At 45.3% G+C, this 15596-nt stretch overlaps 1 protein-coding gene across 5 annotated transcripts in view; it reads right to left on the bottom strand.

Annotated features, from left to right (window-relative positions):
• The window catches only part of ACTN1 (actinin alpha 1), a 93128-nt gene that overhangs the window by 45045 nt on the left and 32487 nt on the right, over positions 1–15596 (bottom strand). For all 5 annotated transcript variants that reach the window (XM_052782373.1, XM_052782374.1, XM_052782372.1 and 2 more), the window contains exon 2: positions 4026–4140. In XM_052782373.1, coding sequence (XP_052638333.1) covers positions 4026–4140 — 115 coding nt within the window. The remainder of the gene's footprint in view (positions 1–4025; positions 4141–15596) is intronic.

The following is a 15596-nucleotide window of genomic DNA, read 5'->3' as shown; positions in this document are numbered from 1 at the left end:
CTGCGTGGTGCTTAGCTGCTGGCTGGGCTTAAACCACAACACCTGTGAACCACACAACACCAAAAAGCAAACAGAACAGCACTTTCAGATCACAAGTTCCAGAATACAAAAAAGATCCAAACAAAATGCAAGCAGGTTTTGCACTTTGAGAAAAAAGGTATGAGACAATTAAAAAGAGATCAAATGGGCAAGTCTAGGCAAGTAATTACTCACCTGACCTATTCAGTTCCAAAAGTCTCCTGCTATATCTTGAACCTGAATATTTAAGTTCATGCAAGCTGACTCAAAACTTTTATTTGAGGCTTAAGGGTGAGAAAGAAAAGTACTTTTTAAAGAACTCTTTTTCATACTAAAACTGGATGGCTTGTTTCCTAACAAAGGAGGGAGGAAAAGCTAAAAGGGAGAAAAATAGATTATCTCCATAGCCATGCCCTACAAAGAAAAAAAGTCTGAAAATGAAAATCCTTTAAAAGTGTTTCAGTGATTACTGTAGGCTAGTGTCATTAGCTCTCAAGCTTGAGGATAAAACCAGATTCACTTTCAAAATGAAACACTGATGTCTGACAATTTAAGTAAAAAGATGTATTTATGGTACTACCTCCATCCTAGGATTAAAAAAAATCTCTTTTGCTTTAATGGAGCCTCAAGTACACGTCATGGCATATTGCTTTCTTTTTCTATTTGGATAACGCTAGTCATTCTAAATAAAAGTGGAAGCATTTTTTGTAACAGTTTTACAATCACATTTTTACATATAGTTTCACAATAGACTTAAGCAGACTTATGTTGCCAAATGTCAACAAATGGGTTGAGCCAGCTAAAAAATAACCATTTTCTTCAGTTCATGTGACTGTAAACTAGCCTTGCAAAAAGAAAAATAAGGACAAGCGATTAGGTTTCAGCTGGAACAGCAAGCTGATCCAATTCACCTTGTGGCTGCATGTGTATTGCTAACACAAGGGAGAGCATCTGAACTGCTCTCCCTGGGGCTGGGGAGAGCAGGATTGTTCCCTCTAACAGCAATGTGATCCTCAAGCAATTGATGGTGATTGCAAAACTGCAGTCTCCCTCTCTCAAATACCACAATAGGATATTTGTTTCAGAATCATTTTTCCGAGAACTTAAGTCCCAAAACCTGATGGCTATTTCCTTCAGACTTGGACTTTATTACAAATTTAGATTTCCAGAGAAAAGCTTCATCTGGTTCCATGCTATACATTATTAATGACGTGGACTGTTAAAAGGGAAGCCTGCTAGAAATATGTTCTACTTTCAGCTATTTGCATCCTTGCTTTATTTCTCAGTACTTCTCCCAGCTGGGACAATGAAAATGGTCTACTCACTTCCATTCTCTGATTCTCATGTACTAGCCCAAGGCTGTACTTTAAAAGCCAAACAATGCAAGGAAGCGTTGGCACAGAAGTTGTTTACAGCAAATTTGTTTAGGAAAAATTTCAATTAGTCATTCCTTCTGTTGGGGGGGGCGGGGGGATAAAAGCCTTATAACTTCATTTTAAAAGTACTAAATGTAAGCTTAGCCTTTTTCAGTCTTGTAGTAGTATTTTTAAAATGGCTTTGTCAGGGGAAGGAAATGCATGTGGTGAAAAATGAAAGTGTATCTTTTGGGGCAATTTCGGGGCGGGGGGGGGGCAACCGTTACTTCTCACCACAGAGGCCAGCGGGAGAGGACTCGCAACGAGGAAGTCCCAGGACTGTCCCCTGCACAGTGGCTGGGGGAAACAGGTCTCCCACAGCCCCAGTGGCACAGTCCCTCTCCAGCCCTAGGGTCTCCAGCAGCTTCCCCGAGGCAGGCTCCATCCTTGCCCCCACAGCAGCCACCGCTGCGGCGGGGGCAGAGGGAGACAGCACCCCCTCACTCCCACACGCCACAGCCCGGCAGCCAGGCAGAGGAGGCACTCGGCTCCGCGGGGCTCTTGGCCAGCCCGGCCCAGCGCTCTCGTGGCTGAAGGCTCTTATGGTCATCACCCTCTGGGTTAGAGGAAAAGACCAGCCTGCCACAGAGCACCCCTGCCCACACCAAGTTCCCCATCAGCAGCTCTGCAGTCCCCCAAAATACAGGAAGAGGAAGGTGTGGAGTGAGCCAAGACCTGAAAGGAAAGGCCAGAAGCTGGAACTGGAGGCCTAGAGCCATCCGGAGACTCACTCTTTTAGCAGGTGATCAGTGGGAACTGTGGCAGGAACATACAGGCGAGCCCTTGCCAGCCAGCAGGAGACTCCTTACCCCCACGCTGCTCCTGGGCTGGGCTGCTGCTTCCCCAGCTACCGGCCAAAGGGGCTACTAGCGAGGCCAGCAGCTGGAAGAAAGCTCCACAAGAGCAGCCGGGGCTCACAACTGGAAACTGAACCACCAACGATGGAAACGAAATGGGGGGAAAAAGAACTGTGCTAAATTTCTCCTGTTTTGCCCCTGTACCTAGAACTGTGGTTCTAGCTTCTGCTGGCTCTAAGGAAAGGATGCTCAGCCCCTAGTGTGTGAAGGACCGTGGCCTCTGGTGGGATGCAGCCCACAGCTGCTCCCCATGCCTTTGCCCGCTGGTCATCTAGCGGCAGGCTGCGGGCACAGAGCCGCTGTGCAGCAGATGGGTAAATGCCGTGCCCGCACCACCAGTGCACTCAGAAACCTTTAGCTTCTTCCCAGACTGAGTGGGGTCCAACAGGCCCTGCCAGTGGGCTCCCAATGGGACAATAGGAGAGGAAGAGTGGGAGATGAGGCAAGGAAATCAAGCAGTGTGAGATATAAGACCCCCTGCTTTAGCACCAAGCCTCATCCGCGCTCCTCTATTCATGCTTCTCTCCCCTATCTTCCAGTTAGGCAATGAGAAACTAAGCCATCAAGGCCCATCTGCCCCAGCTTCCAGGCTGCAGCCCCTCTTCTGCAAGGGAACATAAATACAGAAAATAAACTAATAGGACTCTGCTACCTCATTTCTTACAGGCACTGCAGAAGCAATGTGCATGCTGCAAAGCTCTGATAATATTTTGAACTCTGATCCCTCCAAACCACCAGCATGAGCAAAAACCCTGAGGTTTTATCCTATATTCATAAATTCTGAAAAACACATATACTGACAGCATCGGGGAAGGGGAAGGCAGTTTGAGTGCTTCTATCATGGCAATTTTATTGGAAAACGTACCAAGAAGGTCAGGAATACAAGTCACTGGGTTGCTATCACTGGCTCAAAAGCCATCAAAAGAAAGTCTGTGAGCATACAACCCCAGTTTCATACATACAGTCTTATCCCCCCCTCAGTGCCTCCCACAATACTTTATTAAGGTATTTATTTCATCAGCACATCAGTAGGGATTACTGCTTATATGAAATAATCCCTGGGAGATATCTGTCAAGTAGTGGGACATTTGTGATAAGGAGTGAAAACAAATCTGACCTAACTTGTTCATGCCACTGGTTTTATTTCAGACTGGGTTTTCTGGGATCTTGCTTTTCTTTGGGATTTTTTTTTTCCCTGAAGGCTTGAGCACTGAGCTCAGATTGAAACTAGAATGGAAAAACTTCAGTCACAGCTGAAACTGAACAACACAGAAGATTTACTGGTTTGACTCCCCTCTTCCAATAACTTTTTTCCTATTCCCACTGTCATGTGGCTTTGGTATGATTTGCCAGTGCAGCATTCCCACACTCTTCCCAGAGCTGCTTCGTCAGCCCTGCCAAGCAGTAAGAGCCATTGCCTGAGCCTTCACAGGAGGCTGTGCATTCCTGACAGGCAAAGGAAAGCCGAGAGGCAGGAGCAGGAATGCAATGGGCAGCCTGCACAGGCCATGAGGCTTGGAGTACATTCCAAAAGCACATTAATGGTCACTGCTGGAGACAAGATATTTGGTTAGGGAGAAATTTGTTCTGAATCAGAAAGCAGCTGTTCTTATATTCCAGCAAAATCTGCAGCATTACAGCCCTTGCTGTCCCTCTTCTGCGAGAAAGGGGGAGGACAGATTTCAGAACAGAGATGCTCAGGACACTTGAGAGCACCACACAGAACCTCTCTCACCTGAAATGACTTCCAGAAGTAACATGAGTTTAAGACCATCCCTGAAATCTTCCTCTATGTTCTCAATCTGTGTCCCAGCCTTGCGGAGGTGAGAATTACACCATGCTGTAAATGTCTAAAACACAGGAAAGAAAGAAAGAAAGAAAGAAAGAAAAAAAAAAGCAGTCAGTAATCTTCCCAGAAGCCAAACAACAGTTCAGAACCAAAGCAGTGCTGCTAGGCACCATGACACAGATTCAAACGCTGGTTAGGTTATCATCTTTCCACCCACTGTCCTTGTGGAGCACAAGCGTTAGTACCTAAATATCCAAAGAAGTTGCAGGGTGTTCCTATGACAGAGGGATTTTGAGAGAGACAGTCACTTCATGGCTCCAGCGTGTCTGATTTTCTGGAGAGGCTCCTACATTTTGTGTTTGGTTTAAAATACCTTGAAACTGATTTTAAGGCATGCTAAAGTGCTCAGATTGCTAAGGACTCCAGTGGTGTTAGATGACACATCTTAACATAATATGAAGGAGAACAGAAAACAGCATTCCAGATCTTCTAGTCTCTAGACATGTGCTTGAGAAAAAAAGGACCATTCTTCTATGGCCCACTGCCTCTGGTCTACTCCATCCCCAGCAAACACTGCAGCCCTTAGACTGAGGGACAGCATGCTGAGCTCCTCAGCCACAGAAAACACATCCCAGTAGCGTCTGTCCTGCTGCCTCTGTTCTCACCAACTTGCTGCTAAGCAGACCTCCCTCCCCTTTGTGACCGTCCCACCTTCCCTCCCCGATCATGTGGAGGAGTAAATGCTTTCTGAATAACAATGCTACCACCTGTCTCAGCAAAAGTGCAGGTCCTAGAAAGGATAAAAGTATGCATTACTTAGTGACACTACTGTCTAGCACAGTCCCAGACTCCTACTGTTTGAGAGCCTCTGGCAGAAGGATCATTGCAGCCACCTCAATGATAGAAATCACAGCCACTCTGTAATTAGTGATATCGTGCACCACCACTGGAATAATAATATGAGTCTGAAGTGCAGGAGGGACTGAGGTCCAAACTACAACACAGCCAGCAGCATTCAGGCGAAACAAAACTCTTTTTGGAAATGCCTTCTGACCTCAAGTGGTCAGGATAAGAGGATGTCTCATATGAGAGAAATGAATTTCACCACAACTGATGACAAGACACATTTTCTGTGGTTGCAATCTGTCAGCCCATGTTCGGAACAATGGGCATGTGGGGCACTGACAGGGAAGAGACCATCTCATCCAAGAGATGTGATAGTAGGGATTATCTCAAAAGAGCACCACGGGAATGTGTCTGAAAGAGAAAAGTGCTACCATTCAATGGTCAAAACACAAGAAGCAAATACAAAACACCTCAGACACTTCAGTGTGGCATGGTCTTAAATAAGTGAATCAAAGAGCCCAATCTGGAGATGCAGAAGCTGTTTGACACAGAAGTACTGTTTGAAGAGTAAATGGTTGCAACTAGTTCTTTTAAGGCAGACAAGTTTGTCCAAGTGCTAATGAATGCATTTCACAGTGTTTGAACAGGACACCAAGTAAATCCTTCCTTTGTACAAACTGATAACCCCTCAATCACTCTCTAAATAGCTCAAAAAATGAGCAGCTCCAAAAGCTCAGTGCTACACAAGGAAAGGAGGTCTTTCTTCCCTCCCTCTCCCAGATGTGCTCCCAGAGCCAATTCAACTCAGTGACCCAGCAAAGAACTCTTTACTTTCTTTGGTAAGGCTAGTGTTCTGCTCAGTAGTGCATGGAGGCAGTTTAGCAAAGTCTAACAAGCCTCTGCAAGAGAAAATTGGGCATACATGGCCCAGGCAGGAGGGTGGAGTGGACCACAGCAGTCATGCCATCTTAGGCTGTTGGGGAACCACAGCAGAATGGACTCAGCTGATACTGAAGCACGGCATGCCAAAAATTAAGAAATGCTTCACCACTGCTTACACCATGCACAGGATTTCAAAAGAAAGATTACCCCAAATGGCAAAGAACATCAGGGCTTGTTCTTATCTGTCTGGAAGCTGGCCTTCCTTTAATAACCTGCTCGCATTCATGCTTACACAACTTCAAATAGCATAGCAGAATCTTTCCTTGGAAAAAGCATTGTTCAGCAGCTGCCAAGCTTCCCACTGCTGTGCTCTGGCCTTGCTCTCCGCTGGGGCTGTGGGATGGAGCAGGATAACAGTGCAGCTGTAAATACTTTCATGGCAATGGCCCTTTGGACAGATGCATGTATTGCGAAAGTCTGGGATCTCTTTTTTCAAGATGGCCTGGTTTCCTTCCAGATTTAGAAGCTTTAAAAAAAGAATAAGTCATTAAGCACCTTTTATTGCTTTTTATTGTTATTCTCCTGAGAAATGAAAGTGGTTTTTTTTTTTTCAAATAAGAGCGGTTTTATTTGAAAATGGGTCCTGTATCCTGAAGTACATCCTTTTGCGCTACTTTCTTCATTCCACTGCCTGCGCTGTATTATGTGAGAACAGGTTCATTTATTTGGCTGCCTTTTGCAGCGAGGCTCCTTCACTCCTCTAGAGGGGCAAATGAGAGCAGAGATGCTTTCAAATGCTACATCATCATCATCCCATATCAAAGTATAAAAGCAAGTTATGTCAGGAAGGTTGCGGGTGCCCATGAACCTCCTTCTCATATTTGGAAAGCAGACCAAAGCAAGATGGGTCTGCTGGCCCTGGGTCACATTACAAAATCCATGTTGAATTGAGGAGGAAGCTTGAGGTCTAACTCACAGGCCACCAGGCTGCACTTTTCTTTCTTGTATGACTTCTCTGAAGCCATTTGGGGTTTGTTTTCCATCAGCCTAAAACAGATCAGAAAGTTCTGCTTTAAACCATGGATAATCCTGGTATAGCTCAACTGGGCATCTCTTTGCACGTTTTGAGGATGGAAGAGGGTGACCAGGTCTACATTTCTAAGAAACACAGATGAAATTAAAAGCAAACCACAAATCTTCTAAACTTTGCGTTATTATAAAGCCTGGCAGGATAACCAGATCAGTGAGATTATTTTTATTGCTGCAAGAATCACCTAGGGCTTAGTGGAAAAGTAAGTCCCAGAGCCACCACTCCAACTTCTCTGCTGGAGCCATCTCCACCACATCACAGCCTCAGACATGCTGAAGTGAGATGACTCTGCAAAACATTGTCATTAGCCATCAGTGGCAGAGCTGACACCTCATCTCCTCAAGGATGCGGACCATGAAGGGTTAACAGACAGAGCACATGAAGTTCCCACTACACAACTCCCAGATGTGCAGACGTTTTCTCAAGGCACCCTTCAGGTCCTACACAAACTCCAGGAAGCATAATACCATAAGCAGCACAACAGCGTATGGGAACGACAACAACCAGCAGCCCAGTGTGGATGCATTAGGCCATTTTACAAGAAAGCAGGATTATGAATGCTTTTAATAATTGCAATGAGATTCACAAACTATATTCTTCACAGACCAACCCAGAGCAACATCCATCAAAACATCATAATCAGAAAACAGCTTTATATTGTATTTGCTGCATATACTGCACAGGAGTAAAATCTCTTCTTACTTCAAAGTAGTAAATTGGAAGGAGATCGGACAGACAGATAGGAGGAGGCTGGAGAAATGTGGCAGGAAAGTCGGGGGGAGCAAGGGAAGAAGGGAGAGCTGAAATTTTTGCTGTCCGCTGTGTCTTGCAATCCTGGCAGTCTTGTTTGGAGCAATTTTTACTGACTTGGCTTCATGCATCTACACAGGATCCTTTTTGTTATTCTAGGAAACCTACTGAAACCACCCACTCACCCCATCCACCTTCTGGGCAACACAGCCACTCCTCCCCACACCCTGAGTCACAGCTAGGGCTGGCAATCAGCTCAGGGTGGCCGCTAAGCCCTGCTGTGCTGCCTGTCACCAGCAAACAAGCTTTTGAAAGTGGAAAGGGCTTCGGAGAGCAGCCAGCCATCTTTCTGGCACAGGCCCAGCCCTGGGAGCAGCTAGACAAAAAAAAAAAAAAAAAACCCACCTGTGTTTGCTGGGGTGAGGTGAGGCACACCACAGTTCGGAGGGCAGAAATGCACTGCCAGGTGGGAAGCACTGTCTCCTCAGTCCACTGCTCTGAGGCAGCAGATGTGCTTCCTTGCTGCCTGCAGACGCAGAAGCCTGGAGATTATCATCCTGCTTACCTCTAACTCCCTGTCCCAAAGATGAGGAAACAAATACTCTGTTAATCTTGAGGCTTACAGAAATTTCAGAGAGCTGGAAAACTACTTACTGTTAAATAATAGCACAAAAACATACCATCAACTGGATTTTCTTCATACAAATCTCACACCATAAATTTTCTATGGTAACTGCACAAGAGGTGCAAACAGAGTTGTGTTTCTTGGCCCTTGGATCTTTCCATATATTGTACTCTTAATTTCATTTTTGGACGCAATAGATCACCAGGACTCCTCTGCAGGTCTGCCTCTTGTCCAGTGTTCACAATGGAGGATGCCTGATCAAGAAGCGTGTGTGCGTTTGCATGTACATGCATGCATTTCTCATCATTGCTCTCCGTGGTGCCCGCTCCCATCTAACTATGATTTGTAGCTTCCTTTTTTTACACCCCAGCTTCATCAGCAAGATCCCCGACACCGAGATCAACTCTTGCTATTTGTGTGCTGGGTGCTGTATGAACAACAGGACCTTCACATTCTACCACAATATAACCTGTCAGATAATAAAAAGAATAACATGTTACTAAAAGCAAGCAAATATGATTAACTGTTCTGCTGCCTCAGCATACAAGGCAGGTTTACTGCTGGGGTAACCCCTACAAGCCTAACTGCACACCTATTTTAACAGGCATGCACACCCTTTTTCTGACATGACATGAAAAGTCCCCGCTTCTTCAGAGTTCACTGTATTAACCCTTGCCCAGACACAAGTTAACTAAACACAACAGCCAGGTGATTGCTGGAGGTCCTGCAGCCAAAGCTCTAATGAGATACCATCTTCAGCTATCCCTTTCCAGTTATGTCCCAGTCCTGCCAACTGCAAACCTACCTTTGGTTCTCCCTGTATTACATGTGCATGCACACATGCACTCTCTGGTACTCTTTGCACTTCCCAAACTTTTGCTTTTGTTCCTGACAGCCAATACCCTTTCCTCTTCACACTGTCCTTTCCAAATTCAATACCTTTCTGGTACCAAAGTGGCTCAGGCAACATTCCTGAAACCTGGGGAAGCAGGACAGTAAGTCACCATTTTTAAGTTTAAAGAATGCTTCTGCCTGGAAAGCAGCAGTGCTGTGACATGGCTGGGAGTGCATCTAAGAGCTCTGCTGCAAGAAAACAGTCATAAGGCACTTCTAGCTGCTGAGCAATTTTAGCAATGTAAATGTCGAAGCTACCACAACCACATAAGTGACAGATACTAAAAAAAATAAATGGGAAGTTTTATCTCTTTGTGGCTGTGACAGTGACATTCCAGCTTTGTCTGACCTTTCCAGATGCTCTTTACGTCTCTCCTTGCTAAATCACTCTTCCATGCAGCCCTGCTTTCCGTGGGTGAGCGTAAACTTTCTGACACAGCCAGGACACTGCCATATTTGTGTAACAGCCCCGGAGAAGCTGTAACTGAGCCAGAGCAGTGCTGCTTGCCTCCTTTCTGACAGGAGAAAGGTCTGGCTTAAGCAACCAAAGAAAGAATTCACTGGAGCACTGCCTATCCAGAACACCACCACCGTGCTCAAAGGGAGGCAGTGTTCACAGCCACCAAGGCACACTCCTTCCTTGTGTTTATGCTGGGGGATGAATATTTAAGCAAGTATTTCAGCACAGCTCTGCTGTTGAGATGTGTCCACAAAGGTTTGGCTCCTTTTAAGAAGGGGATGGAGCTGCTAGCACACATATTTCAGGCTAGTAGCACAGTTTTATGCTGTCTCCACATGTGATCTGCAAAGTGAGGTCTTTAAAAGGCTGAAAGCTATGGGTGCTAGCCCAGGCTTTCTTCTAGTGTTGTAGGGGAAATGACAAGACAACTCCCTTTCCAATCACCAGAAAAGCAAGCAGCATATTCAAACAATACATCATGCACAGCTGGAAAACAAAATCAATTTACCCAGCTGCAAGTGCTGCTCTTCTGCTAGTCCTGTGTTCAGAGGAGTGCACCTGGGCTTCAGAATGCACAGCCAGGCTGCATTCCCTGTCTGGCCTGAAAGCAAACTCTCCAGGGCACCTGCTTACTACAATGCCATACATCACACGACTGCTGGGACAGATCTGCTAAGTGTTGCAACAAATTCTACAGCCGATTCCACACTGTAAGGAATTTTATTTAAATGAAATTATCTGGAACAACAACTGAGGCACTCAGCTAATAACAACTAATAGTTTATTAAGAGCAGGCAGGAAACTGCTGCACACATGGCTTTTTTTAAGCAATAGAATTACTACTAAAGCAGTTCCAGCTGCCCCAAAATGGGATCCTTTCCACCTTGGTAGTCTGGAAGCTGAATATACTGTATCAAGTAAGGAGGATGCTAACCCACAGTCACCACAATCTCTCTCTCTCTCTTGCTCCTTGAACAGACAGACTAGGCCATCATTAGCTTTTTAATTGGAAGGTTTGGGACTGAAAGGCTGGGCAGGCCATGAAACAAATCTCAACCATCCAGTCCAAGTTTCCCTGCACTCAGCACTAATTTAGTACCAGCATTAACCCCCAGGGTCTCATGTGATTTTTCCCCTTCTTGGTGCTATTGCTCTTCGACAGTTTCTGTGGCACCTCCTTCTCCGAATCTTCGTTTCACACCTTAAAGCACTTGGAAGCATTGCCGGGGTCTTGTGGGTAGCTGCTTGTCACCCTCCCCACATTCAACACAGTCTCAAAAGACAGGCTTGGTTGCAGCTTCTTTTCCTGCCCAAGGCTGTGGTATAAGCTGACAAGGAGGTGCTTAGTTAATTAGGGAGTAATTACAAAGTAATCCTGGATCCTGTCAACACCTTGGCACAAGAAAGGCCATGGCTGGACAAGAAGATCACACAAACAACCCTAGTGAAGAAAGCTGGGCATTGAAAGGGCCTGTCATGAAGTACAAGTGTGATCAGATAAGCCAAAACACAGTGTCCTGGCCCACTGAATAGTTTCTGTGCCCACAGGCCGCAAGTGACAGAAGCTTTATACACATATATATTAGTGGTTTTCAGCTGTGATGGAGGAAGTGCAGCTCTACAGCCCTCACCTCTGTATACTACACCTCTTGGTTTATTCCTTGGTATACTTGGATGTCTGCTAGGATACCCAAAAATACTCACAAATGGCTGCCCTCTCTTCGCAGAGGAGCTCTAGGGATTGGAGATCCTCTACACAAACCTCATCGCAAGTCCAGGGAGCCACCCAAAGTGCCTTTTGTTTGAACTTGAATTAAGAGATCAGCCACCATTTGCCATACCCTCCAATTTAATCTTCTAACCTTAAGTACCTCCACTGTACATTGCTTTGCATTTGAAGCCACCTAACAATTTTTAAAAGAAGAAAGGCATTTGATAAACTCTTTTAGCATTTACTCTCCTAGCCTGTTCTCCAGAACACAGGGGTGGTTCAAAGAGCTTGGTTTGTGTTGAAGAGTTACACTATCAGCAGCTGACCTCCAAAGAATTACAGGTATGATAGTCAGTGAGACCAACACTGCACAATGAAGAGCTTTGCTTTCCAACAGAGTTGGCCAGTTCTCAAGGAATTAAATGCATATTCAGAAGAAATCATTACAGACACTCGCAGCACTATTTCGCCACCTCCACAAAAGGAGTTTAGTATCACTGGCATCAGTGGTAATGTCCTGTTCTGGTTTAACTGCGGCTGCTGAGTTCCAAGCATGGCTGAAAGACAAAATATAGACGCTGCTTCTGAAGTACTACGTCCTGAAAACGGGAGGTATCATTACATTATACTGTGTGTTACCAGCATCCACCTAAAGAACCATTTGGTGGCTGCATAAGGAATTACTGAGGGTGAAATGGAAAACTGTAAGTTTACCTGCATTTCCCAACCCCAGGGCACAGCCCCTGCAGCTTGGAAACACAGAGCTCAGTCACTGCTTCTCAGCCACTTCCCAAAACCTGTCTCTGCAGCTCAGGATGAGAACACCACTACAGCAGTAAGAGCCCTAACCGTAACTGCATAAGCCAGGCTGGACCCCACTGGGAACATGAAGTTCACCACCAAAGCCTCTCCTTGTCCAGAGGAGCTAGGAAATATTGCACAGGGAAAATAAACCCTCCTGACAATCAATTCATCCTTTTGGATAATGGCAACAAATCAGCACATCACTTGCAAGAAGCATAAGTAAATTCAATGTAGTTTTCATTTTAGTTCAGTGGAATACAGTTCTCAGTGTCTGCTACAATTTTTAATTCTCCTCTCCTGGAAGGCAGTACAAACCTCCCCCCCCCCCCCCCGCCAAACCAGCCAGAGTCCCTTCCACACTGGTTTTCCACTGGCGTGGTATTAACTGCTTTGGAGTCAGAACAATCCCTTTTATTAGCTTACAACAGCCTAAAGTGGCGAGGGCAGAAATCTCAATCCAGCGCACTTCCCGTCCAACACAGGGTAAATATTTGTTCTTCTCTACATTTGTGCCTCTGGAGCCTTTAACTCCATTTCTGCTACAGAGCTGCACCATATCAGGAAGAATCTGCTTCTGGCATTTGAAAGCTACTGACCGTTAAATCAATGAGTTGGCTGGCATTTCAGATCAGTAAAGTACAAGCTCTCTTTATCTCAGTTACCAGGGAGCACTAATAGCTAGGAACTTAAAAAGTCTTCAGACATGCAAAAACCATGCAAAAAAACTGTACAAGGAGATCAACTGGCTAGAAGTATGGTCTTTCAGAGTTTATTGTGAAACTCAGACTAGCAAGACTCTTCCTTATGCTCTTCTCTCTCCTATGAAATCAGCTCATAAATGTCAACTTGCTTCAAGCTCTCTCATAACAAAAATTAAACAGAGCTTGTCTCTGCACTTTATATGCTGAGCTTCCCAAATGCTTTATAGCATTTGAAGATATACTGGAAGAAATCATTTTACTGAGCTCTAGGATGCAACTATTCATGGACTGAAAAGTGGCAACAAACCACTGAAAGCAAGACTGTTTGATTCACAGAGGCTGAACTCCAACTGTCCAGTGCAGGACTGGGCCAGGACACCAAGAAGAAAACCTTCACGAGCAGCCTTATGTCCCTCACAGCAGGCCTGCACTTTACACCTCACTACCCAGTCAAACTGTCTCAGAGGGTTTATCCAGACCCAGTACTGATTTCATGGTGAGGCGTCACCCACTCAGTCCCAGGAAAAGGCTGGGGGTGAAGACAGCGAATGCCTAGCACTGTAACATGAATCAGGACATGCGGATCTGCTCCAGCCATGGCTTGTCTGAGGGCACAGGAGATGGGTATGGGACTTTTTTCAACTGGAAGCAGGACAGGGAAGTACCCTCCCTCCAGTGGATTCACAATGCTTCATAGGCAGATGTAAATGCAACTGCTGTGCTAAAGATTTGTCTTGTACTTCTGCTCTCATGGGGCCGGGAGGCTATCAGTTTATACTAAGTCCACAAAGCCAGCAGTGCAGGAGCTGATCTGGCTGAAAGCCCTTGTGCAGTGTAGGATCAAGAGACATTTGGGATGACCCAGAGCCCTCATGTCATCTCGCATGCTGCTGTCCTAAGGTGCTGCTTCCTCCAGCTTCCTAGAGGATTCACAGGTGTTGCTTTTTCTGTGGCTTTTTTTCAGCTGTTTGCTTTGCTGATGAAGGGTAAGGGAGGAAGTTACAGCTTCATTTATCCAGGCTTTCTAAATACAGAGCTAAGTAAACAGGTTGAATAATTGAAACAACTTAATGTATTTGCCCACTGCTCTGTATGGATGCTGCAAAATTAGCACAAAGTGTTGCTCCAGGCTTTTCAGGCTGCAGAACTTTAGTGACTCTGCAACTCTGGAAGGCAGAAAAAAATTGAAATAATTTCGTTTTCTAAGGGATGATGGCAAGTGTCCTGGCTGAAAGAACCTATAGCTGCATTTCTAGTGAGAAAGGGACTCCAAAGCAGTGTTTGGCATGAAGCCTGAGAGCTCCCTGACAAAGAGCAAGGAATCAGAAAGGATACCTGTATCTGAAGGCTACATGGCATGGATACAGTATGTATTTGGGCTTCACTCCCATCACCAGTGACACAAACTCTTAGCTAAAATGTACAGGAAGAAAATAGACTTTTGGATACGTTTGTCCCCTTGGCCATCATCACTGTCCCTGACTTAATGTGCTGTCAATGCTCAGAGTTCTCATGTTCATTTGCAGCTGTGAAATGCATCACTCCCAGCTCCAGAGGATTCTCCTTTTGAACAAGGTCTGCAATTGTTAAGATCATTCACTTGATATGGGATTTTCCAAAATTAAGAAAATGGCTCCTAGGAAAAGATGACCATGATGCACGTGTACTACCAAAGAAGGGCCATGAAGATCAGTAGGGACCTTACTGTGCTAGGGACTACACAGACACAGGGTGAAAAGCTGCTCTGTGCTGCAAAGCACGTTCAATATGAGACTCAGAGATCAGGGTGGAAACAGTGCATCTCAGAACAACGAGGCAGAGTTAGTCAGGGTGCTTGGCAGTGGTCTCAGCGCACCCACAACCCACCCCTTGTCACGTTCTTCACTGAGATCATAGTAAACTAAAGACAGATTTAATCCAAAAAAAGACTGGCCTATCTGAAAAAAGCTACAAACAGTTCACAGTCCCTACAAGCTACATAACTGTGTCTGAACAGCAGCCTCCTATGCAAGACTGCAGGACTGATTCCCTCACGCTCTCCCATGTTTCGTGTCATCATGCTATGTTTTGGTGCCATCACCTCGTTTTCAAAAGCTACATCCTGCTGTCACAATGCAATTTGCTCTAGCTTGGTCCATGCAGTTGGTGCTGGCAGCCTAACTGGAGGAGAAACAGCAAAACTGTGGCTGTCTATAGCAAATGACTCCTAATCGAGAGAGGCAGCACAAACAAGAGCAAGAAAGCGTTTGTTTGAAAATGTAATGAGCAGACAGTTGGCACAAGGGGCTGATGGAGGTGAGAGCTGACATCTCACAGCAGAGATAAGAAGAATGAGAGAGGTGACATGGGGCTTTGAAAACAAAGACAGGTACCTCATACTTAACAAGGTGAAGAAAGGGGTGCTTCTGGAGAGACATGAACTGAAAGGCATGTTTATAAGTGACGGGTGACAAAAATTATCGCTGCAGCTGTTTGGGTGAGTGTGATTGGATTGCTTCATGGAGGTCAGAAAAAAAGGATGTTGCAGTTACTCAGACATAAGATAACTGAGAGCCCATGTGGGAGGTGTATGGGAGATCCATCAGCCATTCTGGAGGGAAATGAAATGTCAGGTCAGAATAGGGAATGTCACATCTATTGTTGGATGAAAGGATTTAACTGATCTGCGTGGAGGCAAGATATTGAATGTTTACATAAAGGCACCGTGACAAAAGTCCCACCACTAACCCATGCGAGCGGTAAATGTCTTCTAAA

The sequence above is a fragment of the Harpia harpyja genome, chromosome 3, assembly GCF_026419915.1.
Source record: "Harpia harpyja isolate bHarHar1 chromosome 3, bHarHar1 primary haplotype, whole genome shotgun sequence".
NCBI lineage: Eukaryota > Metazoa > Chordata > Aves > Accipitriformes > Accipitridae > Harpia > Harpia harpyja.
This window is presented reverse-complemented; position numbering and strand designations above follow the sequence as displayed.